The following is a 17260-nucleotide window of genomic DNA, read 5'->3' as shown; positions in this document are numbered from 1 at the left end:
TACAGTTTGATTTTCGATGCAATTTGTTAAAGATATTGAAAATTGTCTTTAAAATTATATAATAGATCAATTTCTTTAACAAATTTGGTTTCAAAAGTTTTAAGATTTTGAAAATATTTGTAAAACCGTTAAATATTTTTAAAATTTCTTTAGATTAGATATAAACTTTCAAAATTTTCTTTAATTCCTTGAAAATCATTTGAAATTTCTTAAAAATTGCAAAAAATTTCAAAATTTTTACAAAATAATTTCAAAATTTCTTTTGCTATAAAGTTTAAACATATGGTGAAGAACTCGTAAACTTTATTTTATATAGTATTAAGTATATAAAGACATATGTTAGCGACCCCTCCCTAATTTTTTTTTAAACTTAAACTAAAAGTTTAAAATTTTCAATAAAATTTTAAGGAGTTTAAAAAAACTCAAAACAAAATGGTTTTTAAAAGCTTTTGGTTTCTTAAAGAACTATTTAAGAAGATTAATATAGTGAAAATTGACAAAAAAAAAAATTAATTAAATTGTAAAAACTGTTACAAATTTAACACTTTTTGCTACAAAAAAATATTCCAAGCTTTCTAATGATATATAAAAATATACAATATTTAATGTTCCCATACAATAACCTATTTTTTTGTTTAACAAACTTTCAAAACCCCCAAAATTTTAAATGAAAATTCATATCAAAACCCATATCTATGGAAAAAATTTGAAAAAGAAAAATACACACCCTTCTGCATTAGTGGTAGCATCACCATTTGCCTCAGTTGTAGTGGCGGCTGATGCTTTGTCACCGTCAGCGGTGTTTTCAGTAGCATTAGCGGCGTTAGCATCACCATCAACCACTTTGTCCTTTTTATCCTTGGATGCGCAACCGCCCATTTTGTATGAGTTTTTTTTTATGTGTGTGTTTTAGAGTGTGTAAGAGATTTATTTAAGATATAGAGGTAAAAGTTTTTTTTTTAATTTTTTTTTATAAAAATTTGGCGATTTTGGTCACAAAAGTTACAGTATGTATGTATGTTTTTAGTTTATGATAAAAAATATAGTTTTTTTTTTTTTCTAAAAAAGTTTTTGTTTTTTGGTTGTGTCTACTACTTTTTAAGCTTAAATTAATTAGCAGGTAAAAAAATTAAATCACACTTTTTTGGTTGTTGTTTCCTTTCTTTTAATATATATATATATTTTAATAATATATATGTTTTTTTCTTTATTTTATTTTGGTTAATAAATTAGCGGAATGTTTTCTTAAGGATTGCTTGGTTGTTTGTTGAAAAGTTTTCAACTAGGGCGCTGTCTTGTAAGAAAATGTGTGTTATTTTTTTTAAATAGTTTATTTTAAAGAGGGGATTTTTTTTTGTTTGAAAAAGTGGTGGGTTGTATGTATGATTTTTTTTTAAACTATTTGCTAGTATAAGTAAAAAAGTTTTTTTTTATATTTTATTTTAATGCAAAAATCTAGTTTTTTCCTTTTTTTTAACTGTTAAGTTAATTTAATTAAATGATTCGTTGGTTTTCTTTATAAGGACGTTATAATTTATGATTTTCGTTTAGTTTTCTTTTAGATATTTGGAAAAAAATTCACAACTTTTTATAAATTTTAGTTTTATTTTAGTTGGTTTTTTTTTCTTTGCTATTTTATGGTTTGATTTGTGCAACTGTTTTGATTTATTTGATAAATTACTATTATTTTAAATTTGTGCGTTGGGTATTTTTTTTTAATTTAAATTTATTTATTAATTTATATATAAATTTTGTTAGAAAAAATTAAAGTAATTCTTTTGACGAAAAAAACTCTTCATTTGCTTGCTTTGCCGCGCCCAAAAGTATACTATATACTATACAAAAAAATTGCTGGTTTTTAATATAAAAATTTTTTTGCTGCTCTTCCTTTTGCTGCTTCTTCTTCTTCTGGTGTTGTTTCAGTTAGAATTTGTTTCCAATTCTTTCTTTATTTTCAATTTTTGTTTTATTTTTCTTTTTAATTTAGCAAGCGCGCGCTTTACCGACAACAAACGAACACACTCGGAAATTTATAAGGAACTAAACTTCCAAATCCTGTCGCTACTAGTGTTAAGCTGTTAAAGTCTGGTTGGAAATTAAAATTTGTAATGAACGATACAACAACGTTTAGCTCGTTCTAAAGTATCTCAATAATAATGGTGGTGGCTGCATACATATCATCTACATATGTATGTGCATGTATGTGTGTGTTCTAGAGCAGCCGGCATACTTTTAGCGCAAGTGTATTTTATACCGTTAAATGCTCTATGTGTTTATGCTATACAATACTTGGGTGTACCATTAGTACTCAGTACTTTAAAACCAGGGCTGGATAGGTTTAGTTTTAAAACTAACTACTTTTTTATTTAATCTTTAGTTTAAGCTCATGCTACCAAAAGCAGCTTACTTGAATCCATTTAAGTTGGTCCCGTTTAAGCTCATTTTAATAATTTCTAGTTTGGTACTTTTTGTGTTTAAGGTACTTTTTTCAATTATTTTGCGGTTTTGTTTTAAAAAAAGTACCTTGAGTGTTTGAAATAACAAATAGTTCGTTATTACAAGTATTTTTATAATTTTATTTATTAACCACAAATTCTTATTTTAAAACTTGGTACTTTTTATTTCCCCCTAGTACCAAACTAAAAATTACTTTAGTTTGTAGAGAATGGAGAAATGTTTTCTTTAATTTAAACAATATTTCAAAAAAATTTGTTTTAAATTTGTTGAAATTCTTTTAAGTAAACTTAAGTTTAAATCTTGGTACTTTTTTTCTAAAAGTACTTTTTTAAAATTTTTAGATTTAAAGCAAAATAAAACCCCTTAATAAGGAAGTTTAAAAGAAATACTTCAATATTGCACAGAAAGTAATCAAAATATAGAAATTTATAGGCTTTAGGTTCATAATTTTTGATTTGGTACTTTTTTTTCTCAAGGTACTATTTTAAACTTCTTTCATTTAATGAAAAATAAAACAATTTTAAAGAAAATATTTCCATATTATACAGAATTTTACAAAAATATTGAACTTTTTTGGTATTACAGTTAAAATTTGAAAGTTGGTACTTTTTTTCTTAAGGTACTTTATTTAATTTCTTTGGTTTAATAATAAATGGCATAATTTTCAAGAGTTTATTGAAAATATTTTGGAAATTCTATGAAAATCTCTTAAAAAGTTTCTTATTTTTTTCGATTTCAGTTCAAATATGAAATTTGGTACTTTTTTTCTACAGGTACTTTTAAAAATTTCTTTAATTTTAATGAGAAATACTACTCTTTTCTAAATTTCTATAGCAAATTCATGGCTATTGTGTCAAAATTTTATAAAATTCATGAAATTTTTTCACTTTTAGTTTAAATTTAGACTTTGGTACTTTTTTCCTTAAAGTACTTTTTTGGAAGTTTCTTTTATTTAAGAAATATGGGTTTTTTAAAGAATTCATAGCAAATTTGATTAATAATGTACAACAATTTCATTAAATTTTTCAAATTTCTTTGCTTTTAGTTCAAATTTGAACCTTGGTACTTTTTCCCTTAAAGTACTTTTATTAATTTTCTTTGGTTTTATAAGAAATTAAAACATTTTTATGAATTAAAGGGAAAATATTTTGTTATTAAATAGAAATATATTTAAATTTTAGAATTTTTTTTATTTTTATTAAAAATTTTTAAATTTGGTACTTTTTTTGCTCCCAGGTACTTTTTAGTTTTTCTTGTTTCTGCACAAAAATTAAAGCTTATAAAGAATTTAAGGAAAATATTGAAAAATTTCCTGAAATTTGAAAAATTTTTCTAAGTTTTCTTTATGTTATGGGTAAATTTGCAGTTTGGTACTTTTTTTTCTCAAGGTACTTTTGAAAATTTTCTGGATTTTAGTTAAAATAAGAGATTTTAAAGTATTTAATTTAAACAAATCACTTAATTACGTTTTAATTTCTTAATTTTTTAAAGGATTTTTTGAAATCTAATTTAATTTTAGTTTTTTTTTTTAAATTAAAATTTTGACATTTCCATCTTTGGTTAGTTTTTTTTTTGTCTTTCACAAATTTAAAATTTGTGCTCAATTTTTTGTTATTGTAGTTGTCATTTATCTGGGTGGGTGTTTGTTCGTGTATATTGTCATGATGCTCGGCTTTAAAGATTCCTATTTGAATTGAAATTGAGCGTAGGGTGGCTTTTGTTTATCGAAGAGAACACCAAAAGAGAGCAAGACAAAAGGGTGGCTGCTAGCATTATTTAGTTTTTTCGTATTTTTTTAACAATAAATTAATAATTAAATAAATTTTCTTTATTTCTTTACAATTCTTAGCAAATAAATGCCGGTTTATTGTAAAAAAATCCAGCTACCAGTAGATTGTAGTAAATAATAGGGGATTTATCTTTTGTTTAGGCCAAAAGTATTAATTAAATTATTTCGAAAGCGACCTCTAGTGGAGAGTAAACTTTGTAACATGTTTCTTTAAGAGTATTAGCCTATTAAAACCGGGAAAAATGTGTTTATTTGGAGAAATATTTTTAATAAATTTTAAAGTTTTTATAAAAATGTTGCTATTTTTGGGAGGAATATTGTAATTCTGGTTGTTTCCAGCTTAAATTTTGAAACTTTTTCTTGGTTTTTAAAAAAATATTATTGAAATTTTATAAAAAATTATAAAAATTTTGCAATATTTCAGTTTGAGTGTTTATTTTATTTAAAACGCCTTAAGCTATGCTGCACTTTATATTCTTCTCATATTTTATAGCTTATGTTATATTGTATTGAATCTTTTCTTAAAATTTTATTGGTTTTTAAAAAAATATTATTGAAATTTTATAAAAAATTATTAAAAGTTATCAATATTTCAGTTTGAGTGTTAGACTTTAGTTTTATTTTATTTAAAACGCCTTAAACTATGCCGCACTTTATATTCTTCTTATATTTTAAAGCTTATGTTATATTGTATTGAATCTTTTCATAAAATTAGTGCAAATTTTTAACCATAATACACTATGTCTATACTTTTTATAACAAATTCCTCCCTCTCTTTTATTTTTATAGCTGATAAAAGCAATAAAAATTAATTTCTTGTCTTTCTTTTTTTTTTTGGTACATAAAAACATGTAGCAAAACCATAAATCTTTAATTACACCCCATAGACATAAACTGAAATATTATTGGAAAACTACAACTACAATATTTCCTTGCAGCCAATCTTCTTCTTAATTTTTTCCGCTATTTTGGCACACACCAAAAAAATAAGAATAAGAGGAAAACCCAAAAAAAGAAATCATATTGATTGCACTGATTAAAATCCCAAAACGATAAATAGATTTAATTTCATTATAACCATAACAATGCAAAAGGAACTGAACTCCGCTAGGAAAAGTTTTGCTTGATTTATTATTAAAAACTTAGCAGGGTAATACAAACTTATCAGCGCATACACACTTCAATAAATCTTGACAATTTTTTTTTGTTCCTTTAGCCAAACTACTAAAAGGCCCTCTCTGTATATTTATTAAGAAAATGTAAGAAAATAATATGGACAACTTAAGCCGGATTATTGTTATACAGTGATGACACACAAAACGGCAAAAACGGATAAAGGATTTCTTTTTCTACCCCCCGCCCTCCTTAAGGCAACAAGCTTTTAGTTTTCACACAATAAATTATGGAATTTACAATATGACTACAACACTACTATACCACAATTAACCCGGAATTTGTTGTATATTTGAGGCTTTAAAAAAGGGGGATGTCGTTGTCGTCTATGATTCATTTAAAGCATTAAATAAAGAGGCTAGTCTTGTTAAACAGGGTGGCAAAATCGAGGTGTGGGTTGTATCCTTTGGGGGTTGTTGTCATTTATTTTTTTTGCTAACTGTACTATTTTTATAACAACCGTTATAGAAAAGTTAAAAATTTTAAAAAATTCTAGCAAAAAATATTTCAATATTATTAGCAAATTACATATTTGCTATTTGGTACTTTTTTTTCCCCTTATAGCTTAAGTACCAATTTCTTTGTTTTAATATTAAATGGCATAATTTTCAATATTTTAGTTGAACATGTTATGAAATTTTCAAAAAACTTTTTAAATTTATTAAAAATTTCTTAAATTTTCATTCAAATATATAATTTGGTACTTTTTTCCCTTAAGGTACTTTATTAATTTGATTTGTTTTAATACAAATACAAGTTATTTAAAGAATTTATTGAAAATTTTCTAATATTTTTTAAAAAATTCTTTAAATTTTTTAATATAACTTCGTTTTTAGTTCAATTTTAGTAATTTAGGTACTTTTTTCACTTAAGGTACTTTTTACATTGTCTTTCTTTTAATAACAAATATAAGCATTTTCTTTTATTTATTGAAAATTTTTTTTAAATTGTCAAGAAATCTCTTTAAATTTGTATAAAATTTCTTCAATTTCTATAGAAATAATAAATTTGGTACTTTTTTTGCTTAAGGTACTTTTTGCCGTTATATTGGTTTAATAAAAAATATGACCTTTAAAAGTAATTTATTGAAAATACTTTATTGTCGTACAAAATTTTTTTTTAAATTTTCTTCGCTTTCGGTTTAATTTAAAAACTTGGTACTTTTTTCACTTAAGGTACTTTGATTTAATAACAAATAGAAACATTTTCATTTATTTATTGCAAATATTTTGAAATTTTAAAGAAATCTCTTTAAATTTGTAAAAAGAAACAATTTAAGCTTTCAAACTGTCAAAACGACATACAACTAGTTACTGTTATGTCTACTGGTAGTGTAAACATTCAATATGACAAGTTAAAAAGTTAAATTAAGCTAAATGTATAAGCTTTTAAAATCTGTTCATATTTTATATTAAATTTTTAAATTTTTTTTTTTTGAAGTTTTTGCAAACATTTCTTCAAACAAAAATTTCATTTTTAATTTTTTAGCATTTTTTTTTTTTTTTTTTTTGATAAATAGTTACCAACAAACTTATTATTTATTTCATTTAACAATGAAAACAAAAATTAAAAAAGAAAAACAAACTTCACTTATAAAAAACACTATGCGTTTTTGTCTTTAAAAATTTTCTTTACGCTCTAGTTTTTATGAAAAACTATTGTGTTTTTTTCTCTCAATGATTTGCTAACATGCTTTAAATTAATTATTAGTTAAGAAAAAAAAAAAAACAAAAATAAACAAAAACTAAAGTAAATATTATCAATACTAATGAAATCCTAGTCATGTTTTCTCTAAGTGTATATTAGGTTTTTGACAGTTGTTTACAATAAGTTTTTAACATAAATTCTAGTAAACTTTGTTTTTTACCCTACAAACTGTTGCAATAAAAACAAAATTTGTTCACAGTGTATTTTTAGTTGTTTGACAGTTTAGTATTTGTTTTAAGCCTAGTGTTCGCTCTGCTTTGCTGCTGACATTTGTTGTTTTGTGTTATTTACTTAATTTGTAGAATTTGACTTTTATTTAGGGGTCTTTTGTTTTGTTGTTGTTTTTTTCTAAATTATTTAATTGCATTTCAATTGTCTATTTTTATGCTACCACCACCATATTTATGCATATGTACTTTCTATCTAACATACATACATACATATGTTAGAAATATTCTCTACTATTGTCTATTAAAATCTTTCTCACCCTGTCTATCTTTACTTTGTGTAATATTTTTGACAGCTTTAACAGCATAAATTATATGGGGATGTTACAGTTTGTGCTAATGTTTACTTAGAGGATGGTTAGATGACGCATAGAAATTGACAGTTAAGTAAAAGAGTGGTTTTTTGTATGGAACATGTTTAGCAGTTTAGGGAATTTTAGAAAAGAAGTTTTAAAGGGTCAGGCCCTAAGGGATTTAGTTAGGAAAATTTTTGGGAGTGTTTCTTTAACTAATTAGAAAATGTTTGACAAACATTTTTAATAAGTTTACAAATGATGCCATCAACTTGTTTGTAAAGAATATGAGAAAATGTTTGAGAATTTTTCATCTTCGACTTTTTGCGTTTGTTAAAAGTCGGTTTTACAACTTCTCTTTACAAAGACAAACCTTTTTCCTTATTGCGATTGAAAAAAAAAAAACGCCTAATTATAATGTCTTTCTATATGGCAACTTTAAACTCTCATAAACACTTGAAAAAAACAATGTGCGTTTCAAGTGTTAACAAATATAATATATAGAACATATCCATACTTGAGACTCAACATAGAAATAATGATTTAAACATACATTGAGATATATCCACACATGTTTTCTTAACTAATAGTTGGGAAAAATATATAGAAAACACGCACAAAAAGGAAGCTGTTGAATAAACAGTCATACAAATATTGTTTTTGAGGTTTTCCAAAGAGCGGGCACAGCACCTCACCACACAACACACACTTGAAATTGCAAGACAAAGATTGTATGGGGGGGTAAGGAAACCAGGCATTTAGGTGTTGAACAATCTATATCCTGTATTGAAATACAAATACACAAAGAAAAACACTTGACTTATATTTATAAAAATCATACAAAATATACAGTATGGCACAAAACTTAAACTACTTTTCCCTACTTTAACAAACATATTGTATTTGTATAGGAATAGTTGCTTAGGTTTTCTATAATATTGTATATATTGAGGTTTAACATTTCCCAATGTATTAACGGTATGAGTAGTTCAAAGTACTGTATAGGTTATGGGCTTTATAAATAATTGGTTTGGTGTCAAGGAGCAAGAATAACTCAATAATAAACATAAAAACCTGGGCAATGGTTAGAGAAATAAATATTTATATAGTTATAAGAAAAAAATATACTCAATAGCAAGGGTTTAGTTGCCAGAAAACTTGTAGATTTTGGGGAGTGGGTGGGTGTCTTCAGTATAAACTATATATATGTTTTTGAAATTTACACGTGCGTATAGAGAGAGAGAGTAAATTTTACTCAATATTGAAAGTTTTATAGAGATAAATTCTACCCCCTTTTTCCATGTGTTTAGGGTGTAGCAGTTTAGTATATTTGGGCTAGAAGAGGTTATCTTAGGGCTTATAACAACTAATAATGCAACTTAGGTCAAAAGTAAATTGTGACTCAAGTTATTAAGAAAAATAGCGGGATATTGTAGGATAAAGCATTCACCACATCTAATGATAGTGTAAACATTATAATAAGCTACTTTTGCCAGGATGTAGGGTTTTATAGTTGAAGTAAAAGTCGCCTTTTTTGAATATGATAGTTTCGATTTTAGTTAAACACGCTCGATTTTAGTTAAACACGCTTAACTTCCTTATAAAAAGGTTTACTGCAAGTCGTTTAATCGATTATTTACTACAAGAAAGTTGACTTTTTGAGAGTTCGCAGCGAAAGTTCTATTTTGCAAATTCTTACAAAGTAGACTTTTTGAAACTTTTGACTTTATTCAATATTTTAAAAATAGCACAGCTTCGATTTTTTAACAATGTGGTAACACTTTCTTATAAAAAGTTTGACAGCAAGTCGTTTAATCGGTTATTTACTAAAAGAAAGTTGACTTTTCGACAGTTTGCAATGAAATTTAATTTAATAATTCGAAAATCTGTTGTTTACAAGTTTAAGAATAAATTTTTATGACAATTTGTTTGGAAAAGTTTTAGTTGAAAATCTTATCTTTCAAATAAAACCTAAAGTTTTCTAATGTTTTCTATTAAGAGCCCAGACCGATTTTAGATAGGATTTTTTCAGTACAATTCAATTAAGATTATCTTAAAATTGATTTACAATTTGAAGTACTTTCATATCAATAGTTTGACACTTAATGACAGTTAAAACATATTTCAGATTAGATTTTTAAATAATTTTAAAATAAAAACTACAATCAGGTCATAAAGTTAAGATAACAGTTAAAAAAGGGGTTTTATTCGAAAGTCTTAAAACAACAACTAATTTCGAAATGTTTGTAGTAACTATCCAGATAGAGTTACTAGAGGCAGCAAAAAATTACCCAACGAATTTTGAAAATTGAGTAATTTGGAATATATTTTGAACTCGAGCTAGTTTGCCACAAATTTTTACAATTTAAAAACTTTTTTGCAATGTTTCCCATAGTAAACTAGTACATTAACTGTACCTCGTCCATGTCCTTCTCCTGCTATTGCGTGGAGTTTAGTCATTATAACATGTTATTAAATATTTACAACAAAATGTACTTAATTGTAAAATCGATTTTTAGTTCATTTAAATAAAATAAGAAAAAAGTTTTAAAACCTTGCACATGTTGTTTAAACAGTTTTTTACAAATAACCCATAACTGAACAAGATTTATTTCACAAAAAAAGGATTAAAATAAAACACAACAAAAAGAACAAAAGAACAAAAAATAAATCCTCCTCCCCCCCAAAAAAAAGGGGTGAAACTGTTGCTAATGCGTAAATTAATGACAAACGTGTTGCACAAATTTAACATTAATTTGATATTTAAGACTCGAATCCTGTCACATGCAGTTGTTTACAAAAGAAACAAAAGAAAAAGGAAGATAAGAGCAATAAAGTGTGAGAAGAAGAGTAATTAATTGAGTGACAAGACATTTGACAAATATTTGGCATTTAGTAGAGTAACGGTTATTTTAAGGGTTGCCTTAGTACAATAACACAAAAAAAGTTAAAAAGGAAAATTTTATTTGTTTTGCTTTAATTAACCATGAAATTTAAGTTTTGTTAGGTATTTTTTTTAAACTTTTTAATTAAAAATTGTTAATTTAAAAAGGCTTAATGCTTATTTAAAGAAAATAACACACATTTTTTTGTTATAAAAATTAAAATTTTTAGGATTTTTTAAATAATTCTTTAGTTTTCTTAAAAACTTTCACTTTTTATCTACACAAATTTTTAATAGAATTCTAAGGAATCATAAATATTTTCAGAATTTGCTAAAGATTTGTTTTATTTTTATTAAATTTTATATATTTAATATAATATTATTTCAATAATATATTTTATTTTATTTAATTGATTAATAATTTCATTTAAATATTTAATTATTCACTTATTAAAAAAAACTCTGCGTGCTTAAATGTTTTAAACTTTTAACATTTCTTTTTTATTTAAATATTTTTTTCTGTTTTTTAAAAGAAAAACAAAATTGCAACACGCGAACCGTTAATGCCAACTTATGATATTCGATTAACAATTAAACACACGTTAACTGAAGTCTAAACAACCAGTCAACCAACCAAACCAACAGTTAAACAAAAATTTACTCTCTCACTCTCACTAACTCTGTGGCACAAATCAAAGTAAAAACCTCAACTTTTCAATACTATATAGATTAGAAAAAGATAACATTTTAGATAGACTCTACTCTCTTGTGAAAAGTTTTATATTTTTTTTTTCATTTTCTTTAAATATTTATTTAAAATTGTTTATGTTTATTTTTTAAAACTCATCAGTAAATAAAGTGAAATTTAAGCTATAAAAATAATAATAATTGCAATCTTACGTATCTGTTGCAAAAACTAAATGGCTTGATAAAATAATCATAATAATAATAATGTTCTTAAATTATTATTTTTTTATGGTTAAATGTTTATTTTAAAACTAAAGAGGCTAAAGCGAGTATAAGGCGTTAAACGAACACCCTTCTTTGTTTCCCAGAAATATAAGAAAATTTCCACTTGTCAAAGTTACAGCTATTATGACACAGCTGTCAAAAGTTTTAATTATAATTGTGATTCAAGTTTTGAAGTATTTTTTTAATTAATTTTATAAAGTTTATGTCATAATGACATTAATTTTTAATTAATTAACAATTTGTCAAGTGTTTTTTTTTTTACTTTGAAATGAAACTTGTCATAATTATGTCAGAACTGTCAAATAATTAGAAAATGTTTTAATTTTAAAGTAGTTTTCCTAGTTTTTTTTTTTTTAAGTTTATCTTACAATGACTTCAATTTTTCAATTAATTGATAAATTACTAAAGAATGTCTTTCTTTAAATTTGAAATATTTAATTTTAGCAAAATGTTATTTTTATTAAGACAGTAATTAATTTATTTGTTGTTGTTTTTTTTTTTTCAACAAAAAACCGCAATATATATTTTTTCTGAAATAATGAAAATAGAATTTTTATGACCATAGAAAATTTGTTAAAGAAAAATTTAATAAATTTATAATTAGAATGAAATTGGAAATTTAAAAATTTCACTGTTTCCAAGTTATAAATGTTTTTTCTAAGGAAAACTGTGTTTTTCTATGGAAAATGTGCTTGTTTAACAGGTTTTTCTAAGAATATTCTTTATTAAAAAGTTTTTTCTATAAGAAAAGTATTTTTTTAACTATACTTTTAGAAAAAATATTGTGTATAACAGTTTCGTCATAGAAAAACGTGAGTAAATACATTTTTATAGCAGTTATTTCTAAGGAAAATACAAGAGTATAACAGTTTTTCTATAGAAAACTTGAGTATAACAGTTATATATTGGGAAATCTGTAGAAATACTAGAGTAGAACAGTTTTTTTCTTATAAAAACTTCAGTATAACAGTTATTTCCAGGAAAATTACTAGAGTATAACAATTTTTTTCCATAGAAAACTTGAGTATAACTGTTATAAGTTATGAAAATCTGTAGAAATACTTGAGTATAACAGTTTTTTCTTTATAAAAACTTCAGTATAACAATTATTTCTAGGGAAATAGCAGTTTTTTCTATAGAAAACTTGAGTATAATAAATATTTCTAAGGGAAATATAAAGTATAACAGTTTTTTCTATATAAAAACTTTAGTATAACAGTTATTTCTAGAAAAATACTGGAGTATAACAGTTTATTATATAGAAAACTTGGGTATAGCAGTTATTTCTAGGGAAAATACTAGAGTTTAACAGTTTTTTCTATAATAACACTTGAATATAACAGTTTTTTCTATAATTATAATAGTTTATTTTGCGAACACTTCTTTCCAATAGAAAAACTTGAGTATTACAGTTTTTGAAATAGAAAACTGGGGTAGTTTTTGAAATAGAAAAACTTCAGTATAACAGAAGCACTTGTGTAAAACAGTTAATATAAACTAGTATAACAGTCGCTTTTAGGGGAAAACTTTAGTATACAAGTTTTTCTTATAGAAAACTGTTAAGTTATTCCTTTTTTCTTTCTCTTAATGCATACGAGTTGCCATATGCACTCTTTACACAAATCAGTTTGTTTTGTTTACATTTTTTGTTGTGCCATGTTTGTGTGTGATGCCATATTAGAAGTTATTATTTTGGTGCTACCATATGTAGGTTAATAGGAAAAAACGCTGTTTATTCCTTTTTAAGTTTAGAAAATTAACAAAATTTTGTTTTTTTAAGCAAATTTGTAAAAAGAGAAAGTTTTTATAATGAAAATTAGTAAACAACTTGTTCTTTGTTATTATTTTAATTATATTCAATTATATTTTTGTAGTTCTTCAACCCCTCGCGACTTCTATATAACAAATCAAATTGTTGACATGGAAAAATAACTACCAGTTGGTTAATTAAAAATTCCAGTTACATTTTCAATTTATGCAATTATTATTATTGTATTTTGCAAAAAAACAAACGCACACTTTTCAATTTAGTTTTTTTTTTTGTTTTTGATGATTATTACATACTATTATTATGTAAGTAGTATTTGGAATCACCACAAATCCATAAAAAGTGTAAATAAAACAGTAACAACACCAACTGACATACAAAATTGCAGTTTTGTTTGCAATTTGTTAATGTTGCGGATGCCAACACTATTGTTTAAAAAAAAAATTGAAATAAAATAAACGAAAGTGTTGAAAAAAATTAACTACCGGTAGAGAGAGAGAAACAAATTTTATTAAAAATATAAATTTATTTCTATAAAGTCTAGCAGACTGTATTGACAATTTTATTATATTCAATGATTAATATTGAATAATATTAACAAAAACTTAAAGGCAAGTGCTGGCATATTTTTAAGACTTAATTGGAAATTAAAGTTTATTGCCAATAAGGCAGGCAGCAGACATTTTTATGTGTATGTCTATTGGGGTCGTTCCATATATTTAAATAAAATCGCTAAAGTACAAAAAATTATATTTATATTGAAATACTATATTATTTAAAGTATAATGAATAATATTTTTGTCTTAAAACAAATTTCTGTTTGATTAGTATTTCATTTAAATATAAAACTCCCCCTCTTTTATTCGTTGTTTAACAATTTTAAGTTGGTATAAAAATCTGTTATTTTTTTATAGATTTCTTTTGGCTGCGGTTTTTATTTTTATATCCAAACACTTACCATTTTAATTGGTTTAACTATGACTGTTTGTTTGTTGAAAAAAAAAAAAACAGTTTATAAATAAAAATGTGTTTTTTTTTTCTTAAGAATAAATATAAGTCATTTTGTTTAATTTTACATTTCTTTAATATCTTTTCTTTCTTTTATAGCATTAAATTAATATGCAAACTCAGTTTGTTGTTTGTTTATTTTTAAATTAAACCATAATTATGGTTTGAATATGAGAGTTTAAATAAAAATTCCTCAAGAATATATATTTTTTTTGCACACATTTAATTTAATTTATAGAAATTTAGTTTTTTTTTTCAAGTGGCAGGCGGAAGTAGTCATTGAAATTCCAAAGAATTAATAATAATAATATGCAAAAAAAAAAAAATGTGGCATAAATACATAAATATGAAAATGTAATTGAGTTTAAAATATGTACGATTTTTTTTTTAACATTTATAAAGATTTTTTTTTTAATTTTTAAAGAATTTTTCTTTAAATTAAATATTTAAGTAAAAATGTTTTATATTTAGTTTACTTATAGTTCTCTGTATAGAAAACTTCGGTATAACAGTTATTTCTAGAGAAAAACTTGAGTATAACAGCTTTTTTTCCTAAGTAAAACTGAAATATAACAGTTTTTTCTAGAGAAAATTATGAGTATAACAGTTTCTTCTATAGACAAACTTGAGTATAACAGTTTTTTCCTAGAAAAACTGGAATAAACAACGTTTTTCTTTTGGCAAACGTGATTATAACAGTTTTTTTTCTAAAGAAAAGTTTTTTTCTATAGAAAAACTTCAGTATAACACTTTGGTCATATAAAAATTACAGTTCTTATCTGTAAAAAAATTGAGTATAACATATTTTTTTATAGAAAAATTGAGTATACAATTGCTTTTTATAGAAAATTGAAGTATAACAGTTTTTTTCTAGAGATAATTATGAGTATAACAGTTTCTTTAATAGACAAACTTGTGTATAACAGTTTTTTTCAATGGAAAACTTGAATAAACAAGTTTTTTTCTATAGTCAAATATGTTTATAACAGTTCTTTTCTGAATATAATTATGAGTTTTTTTCTACAGAAAAATCTTGATTACAGCAGCTTTTTTATAGAAAAACTTGAATATAACAGTTTTTCATATAAAAAACTTAAGTATAACAGTTTTTCTATAGATAAACTTGGTTATAACAGTTTTCCTATTGATAAACTATATTATATGTCTTTTTACTATAGAAAAACTTAATTATAATAGATTTTTCTATAGAAAAACTTGATTATAACAGTTTTTTCAAGAGAAAAACTTAAATAAACCCGTTTTTTATAACAGTTTTTTTCTATAGAAAACTGGAGTATAACAGTTTTTTTATATAGAAAACTAAAATATAACAGTTTTTTTATATAGAAAACTAAAATATAACAGTTTTTTTATATATATAAAACTAAAATATAACAGTTTCTCCTGTGAAAAATTTCAGTAGAACAATTTTTTCTATAGAACTTGAATATAACAGTTTATTTTTTTTTTTTAAATCGCTAAAGTAACGGTTTTCTTTTGAAAAACTTTTAGTTTCTTTAAAAACAGTTTTAGTTTAGCTTAGACAAGCGCCCTCTATATGTCGGATGTAAAAGAATACGCTGAATATACTTCTTAGCTAAGTTCAAAACCATTTTTACTTTTATATACAGCCAAGTTCCACACCTTCTAAAAGCTTTTTAGCTTTTACTCTCTCACCCCTACTAGGCTTTTTAACAAGTTTCACTCTCTTTATTTACATGTTTTTGCTTTCCCCTTCAATATAATACAAAATAACCAAAACAATAACATTTGTTGTTGCAGAAATTTAAGCGCCAAACTGCTGTCAGTTTCTCTTTATTATTTAATACTGCTAATAATTATTGTTTATTTGCAGAATTCTGTTTAAATTCTTTGGTAATTTAATTAATACTATTGCGTAATTTATTTAAACATTTTGCTATGAGAAAAAAAAGAGCTTTTGTCATCACAAAATAGGGTGTTATAGTAAATGCATAAATAAAATGGCAGCAATCGCACTTTTTTTACAACAAATACATTTGCATTTTGTTTACATTGCATTGCACATGATACTTGCAAAAAGGGGTATTGATACAAATGGGGTTGCCAGTGTGTTAGAAAATCTAGGGAATGCTATTAGAATTTAACGTTTATTAAAGAAAATAAACATTAGGAAAACTATTACATTCAAAATTTTGTAAATTTTTGAAAAATATTTTACTAATAATAAAACAATTAAAAAGTTACGTTTTTAAAAATGTATAGCCACACTTTTTAATAAAAATATGTTTTGTTATGTTTTCCCTTCAACTAAACAAGACATCTAACATGACAGTTCTACACAACAAGTAGGCACCTACTTAAAGTATTTAGAAAAAAAACAAATTCTCTAGATTTATAACAACAGTCTTCTTATTCAATATACCCCCCCCCCTTCTTTAACTCTCACAAAATGGAAATTATTTTTGTTCACTTAATTTAACTAAATGATAAATAACACTAGTCTATAGTGTGTATAAAACTGAGAGTGAGTATGAAAACAAAAAAAAAAGTTAGAGACGTTTTTTAATAAAACTCAATTGAATAATTAACTATAATCATAAATGAACAAAAAAAATATGACAACTATACAGCAGACAAGTAGTCATACTTCTAGAATTCAAACACTTTAAGAAATTTTGTTGTTTATATTTTAACAAATTAGAGAAACTATCCTCTTATTAGAGGTATAGTTTCTCTATTAGCTTATCGCTAGTGGGTTAAAATGTTCAATTGAAAAACTAATTTTTGTGTACTTAATTCTTATAAGTTTTGATATGAATTTTTTATATGTACTAAGTGTTTATTTTTAATATTTTTAGCAAAATTGTATAAAAATAACAATAATAATAGAGATTGTTAAAATTTGTTCTTATTTACCGGCCGGTGTGTAGACCTATTTTTAGAATATAGTGTGAATGTTGATTTTTTGTTTATTTTAAATTTTGTTTATGGCATCATATT

General features: G+C 24.1%; 1 protein-coding gene across 5 annotated transcripts in view; it reads right to left on the bottom strand.

The window, feature by feature from the left end:
- LOC119607732 (arginine kinase) overlaps positions 1 to 17260 on the bottom strand; it is a 66946-nt gene that overhangs the window by 5463 nt on the left and 44223 nt on the right. The window contains exon 1 of one of the 5 annotated variants that reach the window (XM_037961814.1): positions 728 to 3803. The exons of the other annotated variants lie outside the window; for them this stretch is intronic. Coding sequence (XP_037817742.1) covers positions 728 to 879 — 152 coding nt within the window. The 5' untranslated portion in view covers positions 880 to 3803. Of the gene's footprint in view, positions 1 to 727; positions 3804 to 17260 lie in introns of those variants that run through there. 5 annotated transcript variants of the gene reach the window in all.

The sequence above is a fragment of the Lucilia sericata genome, unplaced genomic scaffold (genome assembly GCF_015586225.1).
Source record: "Lucilia sericata isolate MDLA Ls3-8-SP2 unplaced genomic scaffold, ASM1558622v1 Contig000738F_arrow, whole genome shotgun sequence".
Taxonomy (NCBI): domain Eukaryota; kingdom Metazoa; phylum Arthropoda; class Insecta; order Diptera; family Calliphoridae; genus Lucilia; species Lucilia sericata.
This window is presented reverse-complemented; position numbering and strand designations above follow the sequence as displayed.